This window comes from Sciurus carolinensis, chromosome 2, assembly GCF_902686445.1.
Source record: "Sciurus carolinensis chromosome 2, mSciCar1.2, whole genome shotgun sequence".
In the NCBI taxonomy this organism is placed as follows: domain Eukaryota; kingdom Metazoa; phylum Chordata; class Mammalia; order Rodentia; family Sciuridae; genus Sciurus; species Sciurus carolinensis.
This window is the reverse complement of record NC_062214.1, coordinates 136,540,019-136,557,229: the sequence shown is the minus strand read 5'-3', so window position 1 is coordinate 136,557,229 and position 17,211 is coordinate 136,540,019. Positions and strand designations below refer to the sequence as shown.

The 17,211-nt window shown below is 33.3% G+C and overlaps 1 protein-coding gene across 1 annotated transcript in view; it reads right to left on the bottom strand.

The window, feature by feature from the left end:
* Positions 1 to 17,211, bottom strand: part of Srp54 (signal recognition particle 54) — a 36,657-nt gene that overhangs the window by 10,509 nt on the left and 8,937 nt on the right. The window contains 15 exon segments of the mRNA XM_047541483.1: positions 966 to 1,052; positions 1,556 to 1,630; positions 1,633 to 1,655; positions 2,511 to 2,595; positions 2,598 to 2,636; positions 2,639 to 2,657; positions 3,588 to 3,658; positions 3,661 to 3,696; positions 3,699 to 3,736; positions 5,850 to 5,907; positions 5,990 to 6,056; positions 7,253 to 7,357; positions 11,058 to 11,142; positions 12,061 to 12,152; positions 15,088 to 15,198. Of these exon segments, the coding sequence (XP_047397439.1) occupies positions 966 to 1,052; positions 1,556 to 1,630; positions 1,633 to 1,655; positions 2,511 to 2,595; positions 2,598 to 2,636; positions 2,639 to 2,657; positions 3,588 to 3,658; positions 3,661 to 3,696; positions 3,699 to 3,736; positions 5,850 to 5,907; positions 5,990 to 6,056; positions 7,253 to 7,357; positions 11,058 to 11,142; positions 12,061 to 12,152; positions 15,088 to 15,165 (958 nt within the window). The 5' untranslated portion in view covers positions 15,166 to 15,198.

Below are 17,211 nucleotides of genomic sequence, written 5' to 3'. Positions count from 1 at the left end.
AAGAATTAATAACAACATCCAAGTTTCTGACTCTGGCAACAAGACGAATAATGTTAAGAGTTATTAATGATACAAGATAGGAGGTTGAGATGAGAAGCTGACGATGTGTTGAATTTGAAGTGTCTATGGAATATCCAAGAATGGTCTATAGTAAACATACAGGTAAACAGGTTTAAAGCTGCAGACACAGAAGGTAGCCTAAAATAATCCCTACAAAACACCAACAATTAAAAGAACACTGACAAGATGAGCAAAATAGAGCAAAGAGGTTTCAGACAGTATGTAGCCATGGGAATTCAAGAGAAAAGAAACATTTGAAAAAAAGTAGAATGGTCAAAAATAATATGTTGGGTACTAATGATGTGTGAGACATTTCCCATCAATCTTAATGTAATCTTCACCAACCATATAAGGTAGTATAATCTACTTCTTACAGATAAGGAAATTAAGGCTGAGAAGTTAGAAAAAGTTACCCAGCTAAAAAACAGATCAGAGATACAATCCAGGTATGCTATACTTAAGAATTTGAGCTCTTAATTGCCATGTTATACTTCTCTGTAGAAGTGGTCTCTCATGGGAGTGAAATTTCTGTATGTGTATTTAATCTTTGTTTTTAATTTCTTTTTGTATATTTTATTATACTATATATATATGTGTATATACACATACATGTGTGTGTGTGTGTATAAAACTTAGAAGAAAACGGAAAAGCATTTTCTAATTTACCTTTCACCTATTTTCCTTGAAGGTAATTTGATTATAAGACAATAGAAAATACTAGATTTTGTAACTGATCAAATGCCTGAGAATTAAATGATTTACATATAAATCATTTAAAACATTACACATTTCAAGAACTAACTCTAATAAACACATATTATCATTTCAATGAATTATAGTAGATTTATCAAAAAGAAATCAGGGGAAGATATCAGAGATCAAATGCTTTTTTGCTACTCATATACCATGTTTCAACTTCTCTATGAGTGCTTCATTGTCATCTAGCTTCAACTCGTTGACTTTATCTATCAGTCCTTCAATGTCACCCATACCTATAAGATCCAGAAAAGAAAAATTAACAATCAACAGTATACCTAGATTCACATCATGCAAAACACATGCACATACATAATAACCTTGGCAAGGTAGGCAGGTTAAGTATTCTTACTACATTTTACAAGTGAGAAAACTGAAGCTAGAAAAGTTAAATAGCAGTAAAGAGGAGACAAAAAGCAGGGATTCTGGCTGAGGCTTAACTCCAAATTCCATGATTTCTAATTATAGCACCTTCAGAAATTATAAAGTTTTACTATCATTACAACAACTACATATTTTGTATTGTGCTCTAAAACTGCCAAAGAACTTCACATCTAATCTCATTTTACCACTGTAGCAACAAGTAGATAACTATCACCTTTGTTTCACAGGTGAAGAACATAAGTCATAGCAGAAAATTATTTTCTTAAACTGGTCAGAGTGAAAGAGTTAAAATCCTAATCTGTCCCAAAGACATATTACTTCTCAGATTTTTCTACATACCCATGACTGTACGTACCCAGAAGTTTGCTGATAAAAGGCTGCGTTTTAAAAGGCTCAAAGTCATCTATATGTTCCCCTGTACCAATGAAATAATTGGACTTTTTGTGGCAGCAACTCTGCCACAGAAAAAGAAAATATAACTTCAAAAAGAAAACAAATTCCAGATTATCAAAGCTAATAGAAAAATCCAAAATTAAATTCTTTTCACTAGGTAAAACAGAATATCTAAGAACTTCCAAAACTGTTTCTATTTACATTTCTCTTATAGGCCATATTAGGTTCACAATTGAATATATTTTAAAATATAAATAAATTCATAAATACAGTATTATGGTTTAGATATAGGGTTCCTTCAAAAGCTCATGTGTAATACAACACAAGAATTTTCAGAGATGAAAAAGATTGAATTATGCATGACCTAATCAGTGAATTAATCCTTTGATATGGATTAACTGGGTGGTAACTACAGGCAGATAGGGTATGGCTGGAGGAAGCAGGTCACTAGGGGTATCCTTTTGGGGTTTATTTTTTGTCTTCTATGAGCCGAGCTCTGTTTCCTAGTTTCCATGTACTAAATTGCTTTCCTCCACCATACAGTTCTGCCATGATACTCTACCTCACCTTGGGCCCAGATTTATAGAGTTGGCCAACCATGGACTGAACCTCTAAAACTGTGAGCCAAAATAATCTTTTCCTCTTCTACACTATTCATGTCAGTTCACTGGATCACAGTGACAAAAAAGTTGACCAACAGGGTTGAGGATGTGGCTCAGTGGTAGAACACTGGCCTAGTACATGTGAGGCACTGGGTTCAATCCCACCACCAAATATTAAAAAAAACTAACAAAGGTAATGTGTCCATCTACAACTAAAAATATTAAAAAAAAAAAAAAAGGCTGACTAAAACACACACACACACAAATATACACATGTCTAAGCTGAACATAGGGAACAGTATAAATGATACTTACGCACTGAGTGCACCACCTCCTTTTGCATGACCATCAAGTTTTGTCACTATTACTGAGGCTACATCTACTTTATCTTTAAAAGCCTAGCCTGGGCTTCACAAGCCTGACCAATGGAGGCATCCATCAATAAACAATATTATCAGGTTGCTAAAAGTTTAAACAGAAAAAGATAAATATTTTACTGATCTTAAGCAAATTTCATCATTAAAAACTATTTATGATAAATAATTATTCAATCAATGAATGTCTGTTGAGAGAGTAATCAGGTAGCATCTAGGTCTGAAGACAAAGAGGCAGATGAGAAATCATTCTAATGGTACATGGAAGATATGATATTGTAGGCATCCTTAGGTAGGTAGTCAGGGAAAGCCTCTCTAAAGGTTAATGTTTGAGCTGAGGACTGAAACAAAGAAGAAAAAGTTGTGCAAAGATCTGAAGAATGGCATTCTAGGCAAAGAAGAACAAAACCAAATCCAAAAATTTATAGGGCTGGGGAAGAGTGCTTATCTTGCAAGCACAAGGCCCTGAGTTCGATCCCCAGTACCGCAAAAAAAAAAATTTATAGCATGAAGAGTATATACTGAAATCAAATGAATAAAATAAGACTACTTCTCTTAGATCTGTTCCATTTGGTCAAAATAACAGAATAACTAAAAAGAAACTTATCAGCACTAACTACTACTAGTTAGCAAAAAACTATAGCCAACATTCCAATGCAAAACCCAAGTTCCTAATATATGCTACAAGGACCTATAAAATGCTGCTTCTCCTTGAGTTATTTCCATTACAATTTAAAGATGAGACATTAAATGATGACTATTCATTTTAACATGTATGTTCATTTGGGAAAGATTGTAAAATTCACCTAAAATATCATTTCCAATTGAATTTAAATAACTTACAGAAGGGAAACTCATTAGATACTAAAGGCTGGGTGGAGGGGTATAGCTCAGTCTTGAGTGCTTGCCTAGCACATGTGAGGCACCAGGTTCAATTCTCAGCACCCATATAAATAAGTAAAAAATAAGGGTCTATTAACTAAAAAAATAACTTAATGTTCCATGGAAAATTACTTACTATTGCATTAGCAACTTGAAGCATTTCTTCAAACAACGAGTCTTCTTGTTTGTGGCGGCCACTTGTATCACAATAATAATTTCAAAATTTTCATTTTTGAATTTCTCACTCCTTCAGAAGCAATGATTACAGGATCCATTTCGGTGTAACTATTTAATAACAACAAATGATTTAACAACCACAATAGTAAACTTCCAATACTACTAATTTGGAAACTGTTAGTCAACCTTTAATCTATTCCAAAAAAGTCAAAAATGAGCACAATTCAATTTGGTAAATTAAATTTCTAGTAAGTATTAAATATAGAAACCTACTTCAAGAGCAGAAGTAGCACTCATCCAACTTGCAACTATAATTCTGTATGATTCCATGTCTTTTCTCAATGAGCTATTTTCTTAAAATTTTTTTATATCTCTTTAATAACTGAACTCATGTTACAAAGTATTTCATACCTGCTCTTTCTGTTTAAAGCTCTTCCGTAACCATTTCATAAAAACCATTAAACTTCTTGTAAAACATGATCCAAAATACACCATTAGATGGCTATGCTTTCATTTATTAAATAAACTGCCCTACTATTGGGCAACTGAGGTTCTGTCAGCTACTTTTTTGGTACTAAGGATTGAACCTAGAGGTGTTTTACCACTCAGTTACATCCCCAGACCTCTCTCTCTGTTTGGTTTGGTTTTTGTTTTTGTTTTTAAGACAGGGTCTCACAAAGTTGCTTAGAGCTTCTCTTAAATTGCTGAGGCTGTCATCAAACTTTCAATCTTCCTGCTTCAACCTGCCAGTTGCTGGTATTACAGGTGTGATCCACCACACCTAGCTTCCAACTTCTTATTAAAAACAAGCCAACAAGGACAGTACATAAATGTTTCTTTGAACTGTGTTATGACAGGTTCTAAAAGTTGAATTTGTGCCAAATTATATGATCACTTAGGCTTTGAGCTGTTAAAAGAAAAATATGCTCTACAGAAATTTAATCGCATCCCTTTCCCTACATTTTCATAAACCTGGGAGGAAAAGTTTTTGTAACTTGAAAATCAAGAACTGAGATCACATTTTAACATGCATTCTGATTCATGGCAACTTTTTATACAGACTAGTACTGTCAAAGGAAAATACATATAAGATTTTTAAAAACTGCTTTCCTCTAAATTAAGAAAATAAATTAGAACTGGGCGTGGTGGCACACACCTGTAATCTGTGACTCAGGAGGCTGAGGCAAGAAGATCACAAATTGAAGGCCAGCTCAGTAAGTTAGAAAGACCCTGTCTCAAAAAATATAAATAAATAAAAAGGGCTATGGATATAGCTCAGTGACAGATCTCCTCTGGGTTCAATCTCCAGTACTGCAAAAAAAAAAATAAAAATTAACAACAAATTCAGGCAGGAATACACTAAAAATATATGTGAGACTGGTTTGTGTGTGTGGTATTGGGAATTGAACCAGATACTTGAACATGCTAGGTAAGTGCTCTATCTTTTTAGTTATTTTGAACCAGGGTCTCATGAAATTTCTCAGGCTGTCCTAGCACTTGTGATCCTCCTACCTCCACTTCTCAAGTAGCTGGGATTATAAGCATGTATCACTGTACCCAGATGAAATGGTTCCTATGTTTAAAAAAAAAAAAAAAAAAAAAAGCCTCACATTATTCTTTTTATTTTCTTGAGGCACAGGGAGCTAAGCCCAGGAGCATTCTACACTGAGCTAACAACCTTTTTTATTTTTTTATTATGAGACAGGGTCTCTCTAAATTGCTGAGGCTGGCCTTGAATTTGCTAATCCTCCCACCTCAGCTTCCCCAAAAGTGCCTGAGATTACAGATGTGTGCCACTATATTGGCTCCTAACATTATTCTTTAATTTGTTGGAAATTAATATTTAAAAATTATTCAATGAAAAAAATTAAGAAGTCTCCCAAATAAGTCCTAAATTCAATCTAGACTCCATTTTAAAACATCCTAACATGTACTAACTACCTAACTGAACAACACTGAACAGCAATGATTAGAATCTCTACCTGAGATAATCTGAGATGTATAAATCATTTCAGGACAACCAACACAAATGTTTGAAAATGGTATGCTGAATATTTTCGGTTTTAACTGTGGTACTGGGGATTGAACCTAGGGCCCAGTATACCATAGGCACGTACTCTACTACTGAGCTATGTTTCTGGTCCCTAAATATTTTAATATGATATAATAAAAAGTTAGACAAGATGAAATATGAGTATCAAAAGAAAAAATAGTAACCCACCTTCCATAGAATGGAATTCTTGCTTTAGTAGCATTCTGTTTTAGTTGGTCAAAAGCCCCTAAGAGATGAAGGAATGAATTAATTCTCATACTTGAAAAATAAAGATTATACAAAATAGTTTTTAAATTTTAACACAGTACCTGCTCTAAATGTGTCTGCACATATCAAGCAGGTCTTCCAACCTTTCCTCTGGTAATAATATGCTAACTGGGAAAAGAAGATTTAAAAATGTAATATCATAAGACATAACAATTACTATAACATATAATTTCTTCTATTTACACTTATTTACCTAAGGAGTAAAGTTAATCTCTGCTTACATTCTCCTGAATATAATATTATTAAAGATTTTTTGAGTACTGCAAATTTGCTAAGAAGAGTTTAAATTCCGTCATGTTATAGTTGCATTCAAAGGATTATACAATGAAAAATCAGCAATTGATTTTCATTAAAAATGTTAACTACCAGCCAGGCAAGGTGGCACAGGCCTTTAATACCAGTGGTTCAGGAGGCTGAAGCAGGAGATCATGAGTTTGAAGCCAGCCTCAGCACTTAGTGAGGCACTAAGCAACTCAATGAGACAGTGTCTCTAAATAAAATACAAAATAGGGCTGGGGATGTGGCTCAGTGGTCCAGTGCCTCTGAGTTCAATTCCTGATACCAAAAAAAAAAAAAAAAAAAAAAAAAGTTAACTACTGGGCTGGGGTTGAAGATCAGTGGTAAAACGTTTGCCTAGCACATGTGAGGCACTGGATTCAATCCTCAGCACCACAGAAAAATAAATAAAAATAAATAAAAGTATTGTGTCCACCTACAACTATTTCCCACTTACAAAGTGGAAAAATGTGTACTACTAACGTTATTTCAGTTGTTAAAAATCCAACAATAATATAATACTCTAAAAAAATCTTTTTGCCTCCCTGAAGTATAGCATGGTTGAAGCTTGTGACAAAAAAAAATTCTATAACACTGAGGAACCCAATTCTATAGAGGAAGGAGTAATACAATGAATCAAAAGTTAACATAAGGATATGCAAAGTAAAGATCCATATTATATAGGGGTGGGACACTGAAATAGTCTTGAGTCCAGGAGATAATGTATACTACCCTTGTTCTCATCTTCAAAATCATATACTCAAGCCATTAAAGCCAGACTGCCCCTTTAAAAAAAAAAAAAAAAAAAAAAAGCATAGTTATATAGAAATCTAACACTAATAAAAAGCAATCAGAGACTATGGGATTCTCTCTCCTTATCTTACAAAAAACTATTATAAAAGTAAAATGTATATATCAACTAACACAAAATTGTAAATCAACATTATATAGCTGGGCTTTCACATAAAATTTGATTTATAAAAATATATCTTCTATAGGACCTTTTTTTTTTTAAATGTGTAATTTACCTTTGAACATGTTGTTGTTTTACCACTCCCTTGCAATCCAACAAACATAATCACATTCTGTTTTCCTTTAGTGGGTGTCCATGCTTTAACTCCAGGGTCCACAAGCTACATACCAAAAAGTAAAATAAAAATAAAATCAAGTGAATATATGTTTACATTCAAAATTCTTTCCCCCAGAACTTTTAAATTATAAAAATAATGTAAGGATTTTTGTCACATAAAAGTCACCAAAATACTTCTATTCTAATGTCACTCTACTATTCCCTTTATACATAAAGAAAGAAATTTAAGAATATAACATGCATTGTAAAGTCATACTCAAGCCTTTACTATAAAACCAATACAGAGGTAAGGATCTCAAAACGTTTTTTAGAACAAGCTCAAGTATGAAGTAAGAAATGAGACCAAGTTTGACCCAAAGGAATATATCACCACTGCAGAAATATAATACAAAAACATGTGTGCCAGTCACGTGAATTTTTAAATGTTTAGTAGTAACATTAAAAATTAAAAGTAAAATTAATTTTAATATTTTACTTAACCCAAATATAATATATCCAAAATATTATCATTTCAACATGTAATCTAAGAAGATAATTTAATTTCTTCTCCCATATTGTTTTCAAATCTAGTGTGTATTTCATACATAAAGCTCATCTCAGTTTAGACTATTCACACGGCACATACTCAATAAGGGGAGGGCTGCCCTACTGGAGAGTTCTTGTGTACCACTTGACAAATATTTAGGTAAAGCAAAATTATAAATGATAAGTAAAAGATTTTCCAGGTCAAATTTTAAGTTCTCCAATGCCAAAGATCTTTTATCAAGTTTATTAGAGGGCTAATAAAAAAGAATCACCAATTTATAATCAATCAGTGGAAAAGTAAAGGTCATATATTTAAGAACAGTTCTTAAACTAACAAGTATGATGCATTTAAGTTCATTAAAAATAACAATTCAATTACGAGTCAGTTGTTTGGAGCTTAAAATACTTATCTCTATATGATAATAAATCCACAGTACTAGTTAATGTCCTAGACCAGAGGTTGGCAAACTGTGTAAATAAAGTTCTAATAGAAGGAAGCTATGTGTCCATTCATCTGCTACTTTTGTGTTACAAAAGCAGAGCTGAGTAGTTGCAACAGAGACCATGTGGTCCACCATGCCTAAATTCTTAAGACAAAGTCACCCATCCTAGACAATACCATCAAGGTTATATGATCCTTATTATACCTTGAATTTCAAAGAGAGATGTGGTAGAGAGGGAAAGAAAACATATTTTCTTATCCCTTTCCCAGGCATAAACTTGGCCTTGTATAAATTTTAATATGGGCAGAATCATCTTAAAACATAAATCCACTCCAGTTCTCCCTAGATCCTTTCAATATACCGATGCTGAATGACTGTTTATCTCTATGGCAGCTCTCTATGGACCCCGTACTTGAAACATACATTTTACTAAATAATTATTTTATAAATCTATCCTTCTCTTTTTCCCACCCTTTGGAACAAAAGTCTTCAACTTTTCAGTCATGGCAGTTTGTAAAGATTAGCTGCAATATGGAATTTGAAATCATTTATACTTTCACACTGTTACACTAAAGTCTATGATTCTATCTTGCACTTTTTTTTTTTATCTTGCACTTTTCATGGCTCTTATACTAGTGCATGATTTTGTACCATCATGCACTGAAACACTGGTTCACCGAGTTATATAAATCTCCTATTTTTGACACATTTCACTGCAATGTCAATACTGCTTTTATGTGAAAAGTAAGTACTGTCAAACTCAGGGTAAAGATACAGGTTCCCAGTTTATGTATGAAAATTCAAATTTCATCACTAACCACATATTGTTAATTATTTCCTTAAAGTCACAGGTTTACTTCACTTTGGAAAAAATGTCTGCCAAATGCCTACACATGAATAACTACAGTTTATATGTCTGTTGTTCATTTACATAAAAATGATGTCCTATGAAAGAAGTAGATGGGGTTCAGCTTGCAATTAAATAATCACAACATGTACTTTCATAAAGAGAAAAATGAAATTTCAGTATGCAACATCACACAAAATCTTAAAAATACATCTATAGGGAAAAGAATACATCTATAAGGCTGCGGTTGTGGCTCAGTAGTAGAGTGCTTGCTTAGCATGTATGAAACACTAGGTTCAATTCTCAACACATTAAAAAATAAATAAAGTGAAGATACTGTGTCCATCTACAACTAAAAGTATTTTTAAAAATACATCTGTAGTCAAGGGCCAATATTTAATACAATTAATAATTTCTACTACTTCATCGAGGATATTCTTATTAAGTAAAAACTGGCACTTTTTTTTTTATTCCAGATGTTTAGTAGTAAAGAGTACAATGACTAATAGTATAATTTGGTGTTACTGTCTTAACTCATCAAAGAGACTAACTTACTTCAACTGCAAATTAATATGAATTGGACAAATTCTTTAACTCTTTAAGGTCTTTCTTTTTCTCTCTTTTAATTAATAAGGAAGTGAACTAAACTGAATGTCTCAGTCATCTGAGATAACTGGACTTTTCCAAAATACCTATCAGCACTGGTACCAAAAGAATAAATGAAAATATTTGTACACATAGGAGAATAAAACAGTAAACCAGTAGCAGAGATCTACTGCTCTTAAAAAAAAAAAAAAACTGGGGCTGGGGTTGTGGCTCAGTGGTAGAGTGGTTGCCTAGCATGTGTGAGGCACTGGATTCCATTCTGAGCACCACATATAAATAAATGAATAAAATAAAGGTCTATCAACATTTAAAAAAATTTTAAAGCCTATTTAACAGTTCCATTTTAATTTCAATCCCTATTACTATATATGCATTTTTTCAAAGCTCTAAAATTTTCACCATAATTTGCATGGCAGCAGCAGCAATAGCAGCTAAAGCTGTTAGAAGGCAGGATAAAGTTAAAAGGATATATTTACTACTTGAAAAAATTATTTTTCACTAATTCAAAATTTCTCATAATCTAGGTAAGAGCTAGGAAACTTATCTTTTCAAAGGGAATTATTTTCATAATGAACAGTACAATAAGGTATAGTTGCCAGGTATGACTTTCCTACACAAGAGTAGGACCATCCTAGGCAATACTTGATATTAAGAGACTTAGACCCTTCTATCAATTAATCTGTAGTGAAGTGTTACTCTTTGCAAGTTAAATTTGGCTTCCCTCCGCCACCAACCCCCAGTATTGGGAATTACACCCAGGGGCACCCCTACCACTGTGCTACATCTTTAGGTCTTTTTCATTTTGAGACAGGGTTTCGCTAGGTTGCCAACACTGGCCTCAAACTTGCAAACCTACCTCAGCTTCCCAATCAGCTGGGATCACAAGGCTAGCCTTTTAACATATACACTCAGAATTCTGTACTTAGTAAAGTCTACAATAAAAATAGACCACCTTAGAAAAGCTGGGAACTTTTCAGTTTTTTTTTTTTTTTTTTTGGTACCAGGGATTGAACGCAGGGGCACTTAACCCCAGCCCCATCCCCAACCTGCTTTACATTTTATTTAGAGACAGGGTCTCGATAAGTTGCTTAGAGTCTTGCTAAATTTCTGAGGCTGGCTTTGAACTCACAATCCTACCTTAGCCTCCTGAGCCCCTGCAATTATAGGCATGTGCCACTGCACCCAGCCAGTTAATATTTTAATATAGAAGATTCCATAAAATTTTAATAGAAAGAATTCTGAAATAGTATTTATTAATAGTGCTATTATGTTTTTATCCACTGAGTCTAAAGAAACATAGCACAGTCTTGACAAAATTTTACCTTCACGAGTTCTTTAAAGACAGCATGTTGAATCATTTTTCTTTTGTTAAGACCAGATGCCATCTCTTCAAGATCAATAGCAGACCTTCATGATGGTGGTGTTTGGGGTAAGGAGGAGAAAAGTCAGATAAGACACTCTAAAAAGTCTTCTGTCCCACAGAATGTAAGAACAGTCAATCATTCATCTTAATAATCTTCTAACTAAAATGCATATAATTACTGCAGATTCATAAGACTACACCATCAAGAACTATATCATAAAGTATTAGATATAAGGCTTTTAGTTAAAAGTATAAATATTAATTTGCTCTCAAATGACTATAAAATACTATTTATCTTGCAGTTTATGATTTTATACATCTTTACAACAGAAAACATGAATGACTACTTCCTCTAATTCTAAATGCTTAAATACTACCAGTTCTAAGTTTATTCCCAGACTGGACAATGCAGAAAGAAGAAATGTCCTAAAAATGATAAGGGTTGGAATTCAAGCAGTTAATGGAGGTGTCTGATTTGTTCCAAGTATCCTGCCTAGTCCATGTCTCCCCAATGAACACAATAACCAAACCATACACAATACTCCTTCCTTCAAATATGTTCAGAGAACCATAAAGGAGAACCAAAGAGAATACTATTCACAAACAATGAATGAGCCTAGTTAATATCTTAAGCATGAAGAGGATAAAACGGCACCACTTTTCTATAAAGAAACTGAATTGTTAAAAGACATATATCCAAATAAATATGAATATAACCAAATAAAAGAATAACAAAATAGAAAAAAAAATCTATAATTAAATGAAAGTTATACATGGTTTGTTCTTTGAAACATCATTATGGAAACATACTGTCCATGCAGTTTTCTAACACATAGCTCTATACTATTCGAGTGCTATATAGCAGAAATGTTTCATGAAAAAGCACACCTTTCCAGTTAGCTCACCATCCCAGGAAACAAAACTTAGTTTTGCCTATTTTATACCTAATCAATTCAACTTACTTAACATTTTCTCTTAGTTGCTTCACTAGTTTAATATTAACATCCGCTTCTAATAATGCTGTACATACTTCTTTTAGCATAGCATTTAATACCTGAAAATAAATAAATAAAATTTTGAAGCACTCAATGTATCATTTCAATTCCATAAAAACAATAATAGTTAATCAGTTATCATATATTACCATAGTTTAACAAAGACAAAACAACAGTATTAGAGAAAAGGTTTTTTTGGGGGGTGGGGGGTACTGGGAATTGAACCCAGGGCACTTTACCACTGAGCTACATCCCAGGCCTTTTATTTTTTTATTTTGAGACAGGGTCTTATTAATTTGCTTAGGCTAGACTTCAATTTGCAATCTTACTGCCTTAACCTCCCAATTACAGGCATGTGCCACCATGCCCAGCAAGAAAAAGTTTTTTAGTTAGCTTTGGAGAGAAAATATCGTTAAATGTCCAGTCCTTTTGTCAAAATAAGATAACCCATTTAGTTCTACATACCTAATATTTAATCACAATTTTATTCCTATATTAATGAACAATATAAACAATATTCAAGCCAAAGAAAGTTTCTATTCAACAGCTGTTGCCATTGATGTTTTTTGTGTCACTGAAGAGCTCTGATGATGATAAATAGTGGCGTATCTTCACAACAGAAGAAAATTACCCAATCTAACCATTTCCACTCACAGCATAAGAATGAAATTGGAAATTATCCTCCTCTAATAATTCACTATCACCATACATCTGCAGAGTTCTGAGGCACTGTGTTTAAAAGGTCATAACTATAACATCTTAAGATGAGGCTTTAGCCTCATACACACACACATACACACACACACACATGATTATAAAACAGAATATAAGCTCCACAAGCAAAGGAATTTTAGCCTTATTTGCTTACTATTTTTTCCTTGGTACCAGCAAAATAAAGGCCCTCAAATACTTTTTGAATGAATATTCTCCTTCCCTTCACTTAATTTGCCCTGCAGAAGATTATTGGGTTTTTCTATTCTTCATTAAAAGTGCCTGATAAAACCGGACTTGATTTTTCATTAGAGGGATTTTTCCGTTAACCTGCTAGCAGAATAATACACCAAGAACAGAAAAGGTGCCAATTCAAGAAACTGATGCTGTGCCATTTCCACCAAGTCCTTCTCAGGTATCCTTTTTCTCTACTATTAACGCAAAGAAAATGAGCTACAATATTTCCAACAGAAAAAAACAATTTAGAAAGCTATGGCTTTATTCCAGATTATAAGACTAAATAATAGTTTAAATTATGATTTATTTATTTAATACAACTTATTAGAAAACACTGCATGAGGAATTATGGGGAGGAAGATTCTACTCTGGTTTGTCCAACAAATAAACAAACATGTGAAAGTGACTTTCTGTTTCTATTAAATGAGAGGCTGGACTAAGTGACCGCTAAAATGGTCTCAAAATTACTTAATTCCATTAGTTTCTAAAGTGCTGATAAGAAAGTATCTTTATATTTTTATTTTTTTTAAGTGCTAGGGATTAAATCCAGGGGCATTTTACCATGAGCTACATCTCCACCTCTTTTTATTTTTTTTAATTTTGAAAAAGGGTCTAAGTTGTTGAGGCTGGCCTTGAACTTGACAGTCCTCCTGCCTCAGCCTCCTGAGCCACTGAGATTACAGGTGTGCACCCCTGCACCTGGCTAGAAAGTTCTTTCTTTCTTTCTTTCTCTCTCTCTCTCTCTTTCTTTCTTTTACAGAGGCACTTAGCACTGAGCCACATCACCAGCCCTTTTTAAATTTTATGTAGAAACAGGGTCTTGCTGAGTTGCTGAGGGCCTCCATAAATGGTTGAGGCTGGTTTTGAACTTGCAATCCTCCTGCATTAGCCTCCTGAGCCGTGGGATTACAGGCATGCACCACCATGCCTGGTTTAGAAAGTACTTTTAATCTATTAGTTCATTTAGTCTTTAAAATCATTATGTAAAGTAAATGTTATTTCCCCATCTTATATACTAAGGAATCTGAGGTTGATGTCCCCAAATTCATATTGCACAGCTACTAAATGGCTAAAGTGGGACTCTAATCAAGGTCTTCTAACATGAATTCAGTACTTTTTCCATTGTTACTATGTATACTTGTTAATAAGTATACTTGTAGACTGTAATCATCTCTTTTCAATTAACAAGCCATAAAGATAAGCAGAAGAAAAAAAGAATATACTATCTTAAAACAACAAATCCAGGAAAAAAGGTATTTCAGACATGTTATAAGGAGTCATCTTATAAAATCTCTAAAGGAGTGAAAAAGAATTTCAGAAAAAATAAAGAAACCAAGAAAAAAATGCTAGCATTTTATAAGAAAAATGTTAATTAAAAGTCACTGAGAGGGGCTGGGGAGACAGCTCAGCTGGTAGAGTGCTTGCCTTGCAAGCACAAGGCCCTGAGTTCGATCCCCAGTACCGCCAAAAAAAAAAAAAAGTCACTGAGAAAAATCAGATAAGCACATACACATAGCCAAGAACAAAGAAGCAGGATAATGGAACTTTTTAGGTCTACATCAGGATGGAAAGCAAAAGTACGTTTCCAAATTTAAGTCATTTTCAAAAGATGCTCTTTTTACATGTAAATTAAGGTCTTTTTTGTTTAAGTTCTGTATAGAAAGATGAAACAATTTTCTTGATGAAAAATACTATTTACTATTATTTGGGAGTTTTTATGTTATGCTTTGTTTTATGGTACTGGGGATTGAACCCATGGGCATTTTTCCACTGAGCTACATCCCCAGTTTGTTTATTTATTTATTTTATTTTGACACAGGCTCTAAGTTGCTCAGTCTGGTCTCAAACTTGTGATTCTCCTCATTCAGCCTCCAAAGTCACTAGGATTACAAGAACACACCACTGCACTGGGCTTGGCTATAAGTTTTTTATCTACAAACATTAAATCTAATCAAAATAAATATAAACACAGATTATTAAAAATCTAGCTCCCCAATGCTAGTAATGATGCATAAGCATATATATCTCACATAATGTTTTACATACCTCTTCATTGATAATGGTGGCATTGCTCAATGAGCGTAATGCTGATGTTATTTTTCTTCCAAGGTCTGCTAGAACCATCTTGAAGACTTTAAAATGTGCTTATGAGGAACTCTGGAAAGAAAAAAATATTAAATGAAAACAAGCCATTTTTTTTCTCTAAGACTAATTACTTCTAATGAATAAAATTTAAGTTCAAATTAAAATGTTGAAATGTTTAGTTACTGTAATTTCAGCTTCTATAGCTTCAACCTGCAGCTTTAATACTTAAGTGCAAAAAATCAAAATGTCACTTTGTTAGGATACCTTGTTTGAACATCTAATTAGAATCCTGTAAATGAATCAACAAATTTTAACATGTCAATCTGAGGAAATAATGACATGATCTCAAATATGTACTTTTGGCACAATGCTTATGAATATGAACATCTGAATCATGTATCATCTACATTTTTAAATTAAAAGAAAAAGAGGTGAAATCTCCAGAAATATTGCCTAATTTACCAAATTATAAGACTCTGAGCTATTTTGATTCTTCTTCCTAAACCAAAAAAAATTATTTAACTTTTCTAGAACAAAGTAAAGCAACTGTTGAGCCATTAACTTTGTGACAGGCAATGTACTAAATGATCCCACATAAATTACTTCATTTCATTCTTCCAATCACCAAGAAAAGAGATATATTCTTCTTCTTCCCACTTTAAAGCTGTTCTTTATTCCCCAGCTCTAAAATAACCTTGAAAATCCTTTCCAGTTGTAAAACATCATTTTATAAAGTATACAGATATACCTACTACATACAAGGATGCAAAGCACTCACAGATGGTAAAAGAGCAAATATGAATTTACTTCCTGTCCTCAAGATGCTTACTTACTAGATGGTAAGACAAGGCACATGAATGAACAGCAAAATAAATGCTAAGAGAGAATTCCTCCTGACTACAAACTAGAATATCAGCTTTCTCCAGTCTTCAAAATGAAACACCGACTCTAGATCTCAAGCCTGCTAACTTTTGGACTAGAACTACATATTTGGCTCTCCTGGGTCTCCATCTTGCCAACTCATCCTGCAGATCTTGGGACTTCTCAGCCTCCAAAATTGCCTGAGTCAATTCCTTATAATAAATATCTACCATCCTCCCTACAACCCCCACACACACAGTACCTATTGGTTGTTTCTCTAGAGAACCCTGACAAATTACAGTGAAATAATGGCTCAAAATTGGCAATAGACGTTAGGGTGAACTGTGAATGATGAAATCTATAAAAATTCAAAAGAAGAAAAAACATTTTAGTCTGTTTATTGGAATTTGGTTCTAAAAATACAGGTAGAATTTGGATAAACAGACATGAGGACAAAGGGGAATTTGAGAAGCATGGAATGACATAAGCAGAAATGGAGACCTGGGAAAGTCTGGGATATATTTATAATTTACATATGCATTCCACTTAAAGATTATTAATGAGCTTTATTTGGGGGACAGTAAAAATATTCTGGTCAAGACAGAGGGCTATATAGGAAATGAAGGTTATAAAAGACTGCGAAACCCAGGTTTACAAAATGTCAATTGTAATAAAAAGCAATATTAATAAAAACATTAAGTTTCAAAACAACTGTTTTGGTAAACCATTGAAGTAATCTAGCCTAATTTAGTGAACCAAGATTATCCCAAACTTGATCCCATCAACACAGAGCACAGCAGATCAAAATGGGAACAAAATAGCTGACTCATTCACCACAGAGAGTAGACAGGTGAATCAAGTCAAAAGAGAGAGGAAGGGAAAATGAACTATAGGGCCTAACACTAGCAAAGAGATATCCCAGACTGAGCTCTGAATTAAACATTATACTTCCACTCAAAATTTTAGTAATTCAGAAGTTAAAAATAATTCCCACCAACACTTTGTGAAATTGAAAACAAAAATGTGCTTACCATATTTTACAATTACATGGTTGTTTAACCTGAAAGGAACTCTACTTCATGGGGAAAAAAATCCAGTATTTATTTCTTATACCATATTCATTAAACTACATAATTATCAATTCTTAAGTAAATATTCTTAATGGAAGAAGTAAGAGTCAGATGTTTCAATTCATCTCCTTTACCACTGTTACCAGGAGTAATA